Genomic DNA, 14,215 nt, shown 5'->3' on the forward strand with positions numbered 1-14,215 from the left:
TGGCGTTAAAATCAAGCGATTATAATAAATTTAACATTAAGACTTGAAATAAGAACACTGATTATCACTGACAGACTAATATAATGTATTAAAGTTTGAATAAAAATAATCTCTAAAGAAAAAGGTGGTAAATACCCATTGAAGAAAGCACCATTGGAACTTGGAAGCATATATTCTAGGTTTTGCACATCTGCATGTTACTTTTCCAGAGTTGCTTCAAATGTAAATTCATAGAATTTAAGAAGTAAATGAAATATTCTCCCCAAATGATGAGTTCAATCAGTTTTATCTGTATATATGTATTAGTTCACTCATATTTAAAACCCAACACAACAACGATACTCTTGGACAAGATCAAGAGATCAAAATTCATCAACAAATAACAAGTTACTGAAGTTCACTTCCTTGAACAAAGTTATTAACTCGATAGACAAGAAAAGAATTAGCTTACTACAACAAAAGTAAACCCCCGCCATCAATTCTTGTATTTTCTGTCATTTTTCCAACTTGTTTTGGACACTGTAGCTATGATGTCTCAAGTAGAAATGCAGGAGTTGTTATTTGATTTTCATTTGTTTATATGGTTAATTTCATTAAGGTATTGCAGAAAATCGAGTAACTCGATACTCTTACCGGTTCAAGTAAGCTTCCCAACTGTCTTTTCGTAGCTTGTCGGCTTTCAACAAGACGAAGTCCCTTGTGTCTTCTTGATACTGGTTCATTCTGGCAATAAGTTCGCCAAAAAACGCAGATCAAAATTAGGATACGCGATCTTTTAGTTATATAACGAGAGAAGGGAACCTACCTCGTCCATAGATCAGCATCACCGACTCCCAAAATCCTTACTGCCAGCAATCCTGCATTTGTTGCATTGTTTACTGCAACCGTCGCAACCGGAACACCCCTTGGCATCTGTATCATTAAAATTAGTATAAACGTCCAGCATTCGGGAAATGTAAATATCAAGTACGAGTTTGAGTGTACCTGCACGATTGATAAGAGTGAATCTATTCCATCCAGTGTAGAAGCACGAACTGGAACACCGATAACAGGGAAAGGTGTAAGTGCAGCTACCATACCTGTAATTCAAAACAGACCTTATTAATGTCACTAACATAGCTGATGCATGTTGGATAATGATGTCAAAGAATCGTTTCATTTATAACTAACCTGGTAAGTGAACTGCACCACCAGCACCGGCGATGATAACCTGAATGCCTCGCTCCCGAGTGGAGGAGGCATAAGTGTACATCAGTTCAGGGGTCCTGTGTGCCGAGACTATCCTTACCTGCAAGTAAATTAATCAATGGAATCAAAGTGGAAATGCCTCATTAGAAATGAAAATTCCAAGCTATAAAAAATGCTACCTCATTTGACACCCCGAACATATTTAGGATTTTTGCTGCATCCTTCATAACTGAAAGATCAGAATCCGAACCCATCACAATCCCAACACGTGGTGCAACTGCATTTAGCGACAAAAAGGGAGCAATACGTCAGTAAAACCAATCATTGGTAGTTTTGAATCTCTACACATTTCAGTTTCAGTTGTGTCTGCCTATTTCTGACTGGACAAAACAAACTGACAACAAAATTGAAGTTCAAGCATCAACTCTAGCCAACTGACCTTCACTCGGATTTTCATAACCTTCTTCCTTCAGCATTGATTTCAGCCGTGCTTCTAAAACACCAACGGAAGGGCCAACAAGAGTTATATGACCCATCTTCCTTTGCTTTCTCATATCTGGGGTGGCGAGGAAATCATGTCAGACAATTAACAAGACCAATTGTGTGCGAGAAAGGGGGGAAAAAGACGAAAGGTATTATAAGCCCGAAGAAACTCAAAGCAGACCTAACCTGGCTTATCGTACCAATGAACTGTAGCCCCTGGAATCTCCAGTGCCCTTGCTATAGTTTGATTTGCCATTTTGAAACCTGGATCTCCCTGAAACCATACAATTTTTAGTGCAACTCAAATCTGAGAAACCATTTCACTGTCTGTATGCACAAGGATAACAGAAATTTTCAGTAAATTATACTCGTGTACGAACTTTTTAGTATATCATGAGAAACACAAAAGTGGAAAAGTGTGGGAGTTATCGGAAAAGAAGAGAAGGAAATCACATCATCCTCACCCAGTAGATTGTACATGATAGCAGCTGGAGTTTTCATGGATGTATACCAAGAGGAAGACCGACAACAGCCCGCAAATGCTGTTCATACTGTGATGTACAGCAGGACTCAATCGTGTGATGGCCACTATTATGAGGTCTTGGAGCTACTTCATTTAGTAGAATCTAGTTGAAATAAAAATAAGTCAGTGAAAGCCATAAATTGCTGGCCATCTAGGAGTGGAATTAGACACTCGTAAAGATAGCAGATGTACACCTGACTGTCCCTCGTCAAAAACACCTTAACAATATGGCATATGTTTTCCCTATAAAAATCACAAATTTATAATTATGGTTCATATTCAATGACAATTAGATGTTAGTAAAATCACATAATGCTTAATTATCATAATGAAATAAGGTAAAGTGAAAAAAAAGATAAAAAGAAAGAAAACCAAATGTCTTACTTGTGAATAGTTTCGACAACCGAATAACAGAGGATAGAGTTATCTCTTCCTCTTTCTACTATGACAGCCAACTCCTAAAAGCAATATCAGTTCTATTGAGAACAATATCTATACACAAATAGCAATTATCTCTATATATCATATCAGGCAGTTTGGAACATACCTCATCTACAAAGTGAGTATGAAGATGTCAAAAATACATAAACGAAAAAAAGGAAAATAAAAAAGTCAATAGCACATTCTCGACACCCACCTTTACGAAAGGAGTCCATTTCTCAACATACAAGCCGTGGCCAAATCCACCAAGAGCTGAAGTAAAGATGAAAAAACTTTAAACCGGAAAAGGAAGTGTTTAATTTTATACTCAATTTCACAAACAGGTTAGAGGTCATAATTAGATACTAATAAAGAAAAGGAAAGAAAACAAGACCACTTCTCGAATCTCAAGTGAAAACCATCATGAAAACATCTACATCAAACTAGAAGAGCTCTTCCAGTAAAGATTGATACAATCAACATATATACAAATTAAAGCCGAGATGAGATCCAACAGGCTTGGAATTGGAGCCACAACAAGGATTTTAGTTTTTTACAAATATTTAGAGATATCCCAAGACTTCAAAAAAAATTAAAGTGATTATGAATTAAGAAGAAAAAAACTAAAACATCCGTTCTAGTAGCAAGTTCGTTACCATCTATGGCAGAAGAAAGTTCATCTTCACTCTTTGCAACAGCATTTCCTCGCCCATCATAGGCTAATCTCTTGCTCTTAATCATAAGAGGATAGCCAAACTGTACACCTGCTTTCTTGGCTCCTTCTAGATCATCAATCTGTTTTATCAGTATAGAGAAATCATTATATCCATATATTTTTTAATGAAATTTAGCACAATAAAATGATCTTAAAGAAAACAAAACAAAAAAACCTCCATAAACTCGGGAAGTGGAATGCCATGCCGTGAAAAATGAACTTTCTGGAGATATTTATACTGTAAGATAGTAAATCCAGCAAAATAATTAATCATGGAAAATATAATCATGCTTAACATCCATTCAAGTATCAAAAGAAAATCGATGCAATTTATGACAAACATCTGTACTTCTCAAAAGTAAAAAGGCCCAAGGAAATTACTTGGATAATTCGAATGGTAGAAGCTCTAGGTTCACAATCCACTCCTTGTTGTTCAAGCTTCTCAAGAGTGGCAGCATCGACATGTTCGATTTCGACAGTCAAAACTCCACATCTAACTACCAAGAAACAGATTATGAATGTAAATATTCTATTTAGAACAAATAAAGGATATCATTTCATATTTTCGTTATCGAATTTGGACCTTTTAGCAAATTCTTGAACAGTAGCACTGTCATCAAAGCTGCCAACCATGCGATCATAAGCAAGGGCACTGGCGGGGCAATTCTCTTAAGGGTCCAAAACCATGACTTTAATGGCCATCTTGGCAGCTGCTTGGCACAACATACGACCCAATTGGCCTCCTCCTAATACACCAACAATCGTTTCGGATAGTCCATGAACCAGATGAGCTGCATGAGCATCATCCTTCCTACAAAACACACACACACACACACACACTTGAACGTAAATAGTTCATAAAAACAAAACAGACCCAAAATTTATGTTCTTTTGTTTTCATTAAAAAAAACATAAAGGAAATAAAAAAAAGTGATGAATTGAAAAATTATTTGACATAAAATAAAACCTGCGAGAGGAGTCAGTCTCGTGAGAGTCACGTGAGGCGCAACAAGCGAGGATGGTAAGGGAGAGCTTTGAAGAGGAAGAAGAGTGTCGGAGGCGACGGTGGCGGGTCTTGGCGGCGGCGGCAAACTTAAAGAAGAAGCCGAATGAGGGAGGTGTTGCTGGCTGAGAACGAAACTGAGATGGCCTGAAAACAAAAACCGGTTCAGTGGAGCTCGAAAACACTGCCATTGAGCCTTGTTGGAGCATTATTTTCTGTCACTTTCTCGGGAAAATTTTTTGGCTCCAAAGGAGAACGGCGACAACTGCTTTCCTTTCCTTCCCCACCCTCTAACCTAGTGAACAAAAAATCGGAATATCCGATTTTGTGAAGAAAAAAAATTGAAATCAGATTTGGAAAAAATTGATTTTTTAAATCGAATCGGATATTTTAAAATCGGATAGTATAATCGGTTTGAGAAAAAATTGGGCGACTGGATTTTTTATCGGATTAAAAATCGGATAAAAAACCGGTTTTTAAAAATTAGCTTTGAAGGATTATTTGGATGAAGCGAATTTTTTATCGGATTAAAAACATGTTTTTTAAAAAAATTGATTTTTTTTTCAAATCAAAACCGATTACACCATTCGACCCTCTAAACAGGTTAGAATTCGAACCGGTTTTTTTAAAATCCGATTTTTTGATTAGGTGAAAAAACCGGATCAATTTTTATTCGATCCGGATCGGATTTAAATCCGATTTTGTGCATCCCTACTCTTACCTTTGGGATTTGTTTTATATTTTTGTTTTTTTAAATTAAATAATGAAGAAAATCATTTATATCTGTTTTGTTGAAATTTACTTTAATGTTGTTAATTGTATCCATAAATTATATAATAAAAGATACATTTCAAGTCTTATTTTTTTAAAAGAATATTTAAATTTTATTTTTATTTATAAAGGTTGAAATGTAATAAAATTGAAAATTGTGATTTTTAATTTAGTAAATACTATGTGTGGGGCTCAAACATTCGCATGAATTTAGCAACAAATTCTCTATTTTGGTTAAGTTATTATTATTTATTTTTAAGGAAAATAATTTAATATAGAATTTCATATTTAGTGAATTATAAACCTACAAAAGACCCGGCTTTTTCTCTGTTCTAATACATATTTATCTTTTAATTTATATCAATTTTACTCTTATTACAGAAAACTAAAACTTTAAATGTTAAAGTAACGAGAAATAATAAAATATGAAATGATTTTATTTTTTAATAATTTATTATATTTAGAGGTTTGTTGATGAGTGTGTTTCCCTCTCATCTGTGCAATTTCCCCTCCCCAACTGCATTCAGAACCACTCTCTATCGTCTCCATAAATACCTAAAGTTAACTTAGGACGAAAATGATAAATTTGATATTATAATTAGAGATTTGGGCACTAGAATTATGGATTTATGGATTTAGAGGAATTGAGACGACAAAAAAAAAAGATATGGTTGTAGTGGAGGTACGACGATAGGTGAGTGATCGTTCAACGATGGCGAAGACAACCTCTAATGACTGACAACAATTGATAATGAGGTTAAAATGAGAGATAAGGTTGCAGGTTATTTTTTTTGTAATTTAAAAATAGTTTTTTAAATTAATAATATTGTTAAGTTTTTAAAAAAATATAAATATGATACTGACATTTAACGATTTTTAATAAATGTTATTGCGTAGGTACCTAAAAGTATAACGGAAAATAGATTAGTCACATATTCTTAACGAAAAATTCTTTAGGCACCTAAATAGTTTGAGTACTCATTTTTGCATTAAGTTAAAATATAAACATCACACATGTCACCTAACGATTTTTTAATGATCGATATTGTGTAAGCACCTAAAATTATAATTGAGAAAATGTTAGAAACCTAAAAGTGTAGTGACAAAAAAATTAAACATGTATTTTAATAAAAAAATTCTTTAAGTAATTAGTTTAAATACTTAATTTTACGTTAAGCTTTAATATTAAACAATTGAGTATATATAGTTCTTTAGACATCAAAAATTAATTTTAAGTATAATTAAGACACTTATTTTTATATTAAGCCTAACTTTTATGTTATTGTTAGCTCCTTGTACTATACTCAAGTTACATATTTAGTCTATATACTCTAATTTTATTATTTTAGCCCCTATATTTTTTTTAATTCAAGCATTAACCACCAAATTCATTAAATCAAATTCTACTATTAGTATCATACCTATATGTAAGTTGCAGATTTAAATTAGTATCTCCAAATTCTACTATCAGTATCAGAGTATAGAGATTAAATCCAAAACTTATGCAAAGTTAGGCACCGATGGCAGAATTTGACCAATGCAAAAACATGACAACCAAGGCAATCACAAACAAACTTGGACTTGTTGATCTATTCTAATTTACAACATTATTGGGTTGATTTCATCATATCAAACTTAACTTTAGACTTGACACTTAATCATCACAACCTTGTACAAAACCCAATCACTCAAATCAAACCACTAAGTTTAGCTAAAAATCCAATGATTTTGGGTTAATTAACGAGATAAAAGACGAAAATCAAAGCACTCACCTTTATAGTGTTTTTAAGTTAGGCCTCAAGCATTGAGTTCCTCATGGTATCCTTTTTCATGTCCAGACAATGGATTCTTCATGGTGACCTTGATCCAGTCCTCGAATGACTTCTCCATTTCTTCAACCGCGGCGTGGTGTTAGTTTTTTGGGTACCTTGATCTGTACGCAAGCTTGCCTTTTCTTCAATGCCATTAGCTTCCGAATGATTCACCATGTCATATGGCATGAATTCGTTAGGGACTTTCATCCTGTAAAGCTCCAGCTGGGCTTCCAGATATTGAATCGCTTTTTCTTTCTCCGCAAGGAAGTTGTTGTTTTGTAGTGCTTCCATATCGTGCTCGGCTTGTTCTTCCATCATTCTCAGGTGCTGCAAGGCTTCCATTTGCAGCGTCACCTTCTCTTCTTGCAGTCGAGTAATCATGTCCATTGCTTGATTCATGCTCAACCTGTCGTTTTAGCCGATCGACTACACTTTTGCCTTCGATTTCACTAACAATGCTTCCATCTATAGACCAACCAGACTCATTTCTCTCCTGTGAGACCCTGTGTTGAAGTATCTCTATTCCATTAATTGCAGAAGAATCAGATGCTTCTAAATCATCACCACTTATAGATATCCTCGGACTTGCACCGTTCATCGATTGTTCCATCCCTCGAGAAGATAATTGCGACAATAAGACCTTTACATCTTCACTAAGCCTAGAAGAATCTCTTCCAATACATTGTTCAACAAGCAATCCAGATATTTGTCTTCCTTTACTACCTACAGCTAACTTATTATAAGCATCAGTTATATGATACATGAGACAATGGATCGGGCCTGTTTTTTCTCCGATGTGTAGCTTTAACCGAAGCAGACACATTGCCACTTCTGTTCTGCTCATACTTACCATGTTCAATGGAAATCAGTAAAGATATATCGAATCCTGAAGCTGGAAACTCTGTCGATCGTGTTCGCATTGATGTTTTGGCATAGCCTTTTGGCAACCATGGCTCATTGCAACAAGAACACTGCCTTTGAGTCGAACAATAAAAATAGTTACTTTTTAGTAGTATTGATGATTGGCGTGAGTTGGTCGGTGAAGAAATCAAGTGACCGACCAATGGCGGGAAAAGCGTTGAAGGAGAGATCGACCAATGACGACAAGTTGAGGTTACAAAGCTGTCCTTGTTGGAAAATTGATTTGACCGTTAACTAACTGAATTATGAATTTTTGAACAAGGACATAAATTCCAAGAGTGTGTTGAGGGGAGAGGATGAAATCCTCCATGGATGCAACGGCTACAATGCCCAACTCGCTTCCTGCTGCCACGATCTTCTGCTTGAACTCGCTTCTTTTGTGGTCGATCGGATGAATGATAACTTGAACGGCTTGGTTGGCATCTGGGATCCGATTAATGGTTTGAGAATATGCCTTCCGGTATGTTGCTATAGTGAAACAGCTCCCGGTAAATTGATGAACATTCTGCCTGCAAGAGAGAATTGCTGCCACAGCGTGCGCACAGGGCAAACCGTACAACTGCCAGCCACGGCAAAGGCAACAGCAATTCCGAATGTCCATGGTATTTACTACTGAAATAAAACTCGACACTCGACACATGACCGGTTTCATACAAGTACAACTCAAACAAGCAAAGTGCATTTCTTAGAGTGCAGAAAGGGTAGAAACAACAGATAGCATGATTATCAAGCAGGCATACCAAATAAATTCCTCCAAATCCATTGACTACAGAGGTTGCCGACGACAACCGGACATTCCTGAAGAATGTATCGAATCGGTGCCCTATTAAAACCTGAATAAGGTTTATAGAGCCAGGAAATGCTTTTTAAAACCCAAGGCATCTGTGTATTAGGAAACTAAAAAATGACACAAATTTTGACTGCAGAAACGTAAAGTGTGTCTCTATGTCATGTACGATATCCACATCTATTTTCATACCATGTAATCATGGACACCAACTTCATCTAACTAAATCCATTGTTGAAAACATACTATATACGAAAATCATGGGAAACTAAATCCATTGCTGGATAAATTCGATTAACACCGTTCATGGAAACGACAGAAAACACAAAGCATCACATTACTTTGTGACGGTAAAAAGTACATTAGCAAGACATAAATATAATGAGAAAAGCTTTCGAAGCTTGGAACCATTTGAAAGCTCTGGATTGAGTGTTTGATATGAAGGATCAAACCTCATATACCATATCCGAATATGTTTTTGCTACGCGTAAGACACCGATACATAAGAAAAGAACGAAAAGTTCGGGTGAGATCGACTATTCAATCATCGATTTTCGTGTTAACAACGAGAAATACAAGTTCAAAAAGAAACAATGTAATAGATCCCTCCACACTTGAAGAGAACAGAGAGAAGCATACAACTGGAAACTGCTCATTCTTATATCATTCTATAAAAGCTGTCTCTAATCGACAAGTTTCGATCAATACCTACCTATACTCCTGCTAGAAAGCACTATCAAGAACCAAGGTAGAGACACGTAACGGAGAATTCGAACATCGAACTACAACAATGAACATCAAATATTTAGCTGCACTAAAGTTGTCATTCCTTGTTTTTGGTATCAGTCTCCGGTGCCGCATTGGAAGCATTCATCAGCAAGTCGAACTTGTCCGACTTCCCCAACACGATTTCGATCTGGAACAGCGAGCAATTAGAGATCGGAATGAATTCAGCTACCAAATCCAGAAAGTAAACTATATGGATTGTAAGAATATAAACCCCACCTTGGCTTTTAGGACAACACGCCATTTGTTTTCGTCATTCATGCTGACCGTTGATGTCGAAACTTCTGCTTCGTTCCATAAACAATCAATATCAAATTATCCAAGCTTGATGAGAAAAGAAAAATGATTCCTACTCTTCTCAATAGCCAATCCATTGTTCTTCAAGACCTCAGCAATGGTGACGACACTAGTGATTGCTGCATTAAAAGTTTGAGGTGGGAAAATCAGGAAGCGCTACGACAATGAATCGATTTTCGCAGCAGAAAACGCGAATAGGCAACGAACAACCAGATGGATATTGAAGCATCAAAACAGGTAAAAATATTAGGAAATCAATAATTTGCAGCTAAGAAACAAAACTGAGAAATGTACCCATGCCCAAGGCAGAAAGCTCAACCTCATTATGCTGCTGAATGTATCTCTGCATCAAAAGGAAACAAAACTGAAACATGAAGCAAAGCTAGACCATGATCATAAAACTTCACATTTAATTGCTTGGAAATAATAAAAGTTCCATCTTTGAAGTTACATTTTAGATCTATAACCACAGATTTATTACAAACATTTGCAAGGACAAATGATCACAATTAGCCTCGAAATCTTTAATGAACTGAAGATTTGACATATTAAAGAAGACCCAAAGCCAAGATCAGTCGAAAACATGATCTTGTATGAAACATATGAAAAAAAAATCCAGATTAACATCAATATTTGTTAATATCGAAACAATCGATATTTTCATTGTTGAACAATCTTTCATCTCCTTTAGGAGAAATTATTATTCCAACAGTTAATCAAACTCCTAACATATTAATCACAAACTATTCCAAATCAAGTATGTTCCCTAAATCTTTGTTTCAATTTGGTCCATATACTATTGTGAATGTAGGCATTGGTCCCCCAATATTGATGGGATCATATAGGAAATGTGCCTAAATGCGTATGCTTAAATCACTTTGCATTGACCATGGAGAGGAATGATAACAAGTCTTCGTAACGTATCAAGCACGCGCTTCCAAGTGACCTACATATCTACCATATGCAACGCTTTTTATATTTATATATTAATTTTAAATGAATATTCGATGTATCAAAATATTTAATATTATATATGTTCAATAAACTAAATGGTGTATGAATAATTTATAAATTATCAAATGAACATTTTTACTTTAATATTAAAAATTATATCATAAAATTAATAAAATTTAGTTTTCAAATAATTATAGTCTGTGAATAATACATTATAATCTTCTATATGTCAAACAAACTTTATGGTTTAACATTTTCAATAATATTTTAGATAACTCAAAAACAAACTCTTATTTAAAACAATTAACATCGTATAAACCAACAAAGGATGGCGTTAAAGTAAGCATGTAAAAACTGAAAAAACGGTCACCTATAAATAACCATGAACTGGACATTATGAAGGAAAAATTTAAAACACAGCTTTCTGAGGCTGAAAGAGAGCTAAATATAAGGAAAACCGTCTGTTATTAAGACTAAGATAGGGGAGAAGGAGAGAGTGAGAGAGAATCTGTAAAGAAAGAAAACGAGAGGGAGGAGGTGGGGGAGAAACAGGGTTTCAAGCTCTTCTCAGATCAAGCTTCGAAAAGAAACTGTAAGTCTATACCTATAACAAACTTCTTATCTTTTTTGAGTTTTGGTGTTTTCCTTTTAATAAAACCAATGTGGATATGATCCGTTTAATTGATTTCCAACTTTTCAATGTATATTTCTTCTTTCTCATCATGTTTTCTGGGTTTTTTCTTGCTCATCGTGTTCTTTTTTTTCATGTGAAGGTTCTCTAAGAAACGAAGACTGTTGAATTTGAGGTTTTTCCTATTCTGGGTTCTGTCAGTTTGGACTAAAAGTGTTAAATTTTCGGAATTCTTGTAGCTCTCTCAAGTTTAATGTGGAGTATTTTTCTTTTTGTTATTATGTTTGCTTCTTGTGATTCTCCCCCCCCCCCCAAGAAATGATGAGTCTTGCAAAAAGATTTCATTCTATTGGTTGTTAATTTTTGGTCTAAAAGTTTTTTGGATTTGTTGAACTTTTTTTCTCTCATGTTTTTGCTGTGGCATGATTCATTTCATTTTTCTTGGAAGGATTCTTTGATTTGGTCTAAAAATTAATAAATAAATTTCTTTTGGGTAACTCACTCCTCTGCTTCACGGATCTTCATTTCTCTTTTCCTTTTTCTGTTTCTGTGAAGGAGACATCTTTGCATACTAAAATAGTGTCCTAAATTCCTTATAATTTTGTATTTTAAGGTTTCATTTCATGTGCCATGTGATTCCATAAACCCTCTTCCAGGTTCTTCTATGGGAACCTTTTTGTTGTATCCCAAGGTTGAAAACAAAGTGAAAGGATTTCATGTGCATGTTTTCATGGGAACTTGTTTTCATGTGCATGTTTATTTTGAATGTTGTGTATCTTGTTAAGCTTAATGTGTTTTCATACCATTCTGATGCTTAGCTTATGTCTAATGTAGTGTAATGGGGAGGGAAGTCACAGGTGTGCGCATGGCCAATAAGCCAACCGGTGCGGTGCATTCAAATGGTAATCCGGGAATTTCAGAAGGCACTGATGGCAAGAAGTTAAACACCACTGCATTGAAATCCCCTGGTGGTGGAAATAATAAAGCACACCTCAGTCCCTCCAAAGCTGGTGGAAATGGCACCACAAATTCCGAATCTACACCTTCCCGTACTAAAGATTCTGAGGTAACTTTGATTCTCGAATTGAACATGTGAATACCATATGGATTTTTAGATTTGAACATGTTTCAGTCTATACGAGAGGCTCGACCGGTAAGAGGATGACAGTCACTTAGAGCCTTTCATCTTTTTATCTTCAGTAGGTGCTGATCTTCTAGATTTCTACATTTGTTTCAGACAAACTCTCCAAAGACTACTCTGATGACAAGGAAGCATGCTGATGACGAGGATAATTGGTCTGTCGCTTCCTCATATCCTCTATTCGATGTTATTTGCAGTTATGTTTTTAATTATTGTCGAGGGACTTCCCTGTCAAAACTCTCTTTCATTTATCAAACTATTCTAGCAGAAAGGTTTGTTGTGTACTTGTATTGTAGTTATCTGTTCTTGTTTTAATTGAATTACCCTTAGCTTTGTTTAGAACTACAGCATCTGTTCGAACTTCTAGATCAAAGTTAACAATTGGGACCGCTCCAACATTTAGAAGCGCTGAACGTGCTGAGAGACGGAAGGAGGTACATTCTTCAATCAAACAATCGGTATCCGCATTCTGTTCGATCAAACAATTGACAATGTTTATATTTTTCTGTCAATCCAGTTTTACCAGAAGTTAGAACAAAAACACCAAGCTCTGGAGGCCGAGAGACAGCAGTATGAGGCCCTTAAGCAGGAAGAACAAGAAGCAGAACTTAAGCACCTGCGAAAGAGCTTGTTCGTCAAAGCAAATCCGGTACCTCGTTTCTACTACGAAGGACCTGCACCGAAGGTTGAACTGAAGAAGGTATTCTGTTGAACCTTTTCTCATGTTGAGGCCTCGTAATTTCATGCAGCTTTGGTGGATGATGAAACATTCATTCCTGCTTTTATTTCATTTCAGCTGCCATTAACTCGGCCAAAGTCACCAAAACTTACCCGAAGAAAGAGCTGTGGCGATATGGTCCACTTATCCGAGGAAGAAACGCCGAAAGCTTGCTGCGGGGGTCACTGCCACAGCTTCGGTAACCATAGAGAACGACCCGATTCTGCAAATGAGCTCAAAAGTAATGGTCAGAAAAATGGAGTGGTGAGTAATGGAGGTGGAAAGTTGAAAGATGGAGTGAAAAGGGTAAAGGATTCGACGAAATATTCTCCTACGAAGCTCGCCGTTCAGTCATGAGCATCACGAGAACTCATAACCGGTGAAGTGGTCTTGAATTTCTCGAGTTCCAATGGATGTCATGAAAGGAATTCAGGCTGTCTTCTTGTCAGCAGCAATGATTTGTGTATTCTTTTATTTTAAAAGAAGTGGTTTGTGATTATGTGAAATGTATTCTTTTATTTTAAGTATGTTTTTCTTAATAAATTTGAACTACATGCTTATATACCACTATAGAATATCTATGTAACTTCAATTCTTATTTTGTTACTAATATATATATATATATAGTTTAATCTCTTAACTTTATATTTTATTCAATTTGATCATTTAACTGCAATTATTTGCAAATTTTTTCTTCTCATCAATTACTTAACTCCTTTATACCCTCATCAATATTTTACCTTCAAAATGCATTATTTAAAATATTGTAAATATATTTTAAAATTTTATATTGTATTTGATATATTAAAAACATTATAATGTGATATATATATATATATATATTTATCTTATATGGTTATAGAAAGTCAAAAAATTAGAATCAATCCGTACTATATTATAAATAATTACAATTAAATTTGTATACAAACTCGAACAATTCGACTCGTCTCAACTCGAATAAAAAAAATTCAAGTTAGATTCGAGTCATAAAATATGATTTGTCAACTCGAATAATTTGAAACGTTTTTTACTCGACTCGATCTAATGCTTGCCCCTAATTGTA

The 14,215-nt window shown here is 35.2% G+C and overlaps 2 protein-coding genes and 1 pseudogene across 2 annotated transcripts; 1 reads left to right on the forward strand and 2 right to left on the reverse strand.

The window, feature by feature from the left end:
- Window positions 1-448: 448 nt before the first annotated feature.
- Window positions 449-4,612, reverse strand: LOC120213190 (annotated as a pseudogene).
- Window positions 4,613-9,321: 4,709 nt separating this feature from the next.
- LOC120213878 (uncharacterized protein At2g34160-like) lies at window positions 9,322-10,255 on the reverse strand. The gene is made up of 5 exons (XM_039211927.1): window positions 10,190-10,255; window positions 10,003-10,072; window positions 9,765-9,827; window positions 9,631-9,695; window positions 9,322-9,541 (listed from the first exon to the last, which is right to left on the reverse strand). Exons 1-5 carry the CDS (start codon window positions 10,253-10,255, stop codon window positions 9,449-9,451), a joined length of 357 nt encoding a protein of 118 aa, XP_039067858.1. The 3' UTR covers window positions 9,322-9,448.
- A 752-nt stretch (window positions 10,256-11,007) lies between these two features.
- On the forward strand, window positions 11,008-13,598 carry LOC120213218 (protein WAVE-DAMPENED 2-like). Its single transcript, XM_039211367.1, has 6 exons — window positions 11,008-11,254; window positions 12,128-12,359; window positions 12,531-12,604; window positions 12,775-12,868; window positions 12,952-13,134; window positions 13,231-13,598. Exons 2-6 carry the CDS (start codon window positions 12,132-12,134, stop codon window positions 13,507-13,509), a joined length of 858 nt encoding a protein of 285 aa, XP_039067298.1. The 5' UTR covers window positions 11,008-11,254; window positions 12,128-12,131; the 3' UTR covers window positions 13,510-13,598.
- Window positions 13,599-14,215: the final 617 nt, after the last annotated feature.

The sequence above is a fragment of the Hibiscus syriacus genome, unplaced genomic scaffold (genome assembly GCF_006381635.1).
Source record: "Hibiscus syriacus cultivar Baekdansim isolate YM2019G1 unplaced genomic scaffold, ASM638163v2 tig00000738_pilon, whole genome shotgun sequence".
Taxonomy (NCBI): Eukaryota; Viridiplantae; Streptophyta; class Magnoliopsida; order Malvales; family Malvaceae; genus Hibiscus; species Hibiscus syriacus.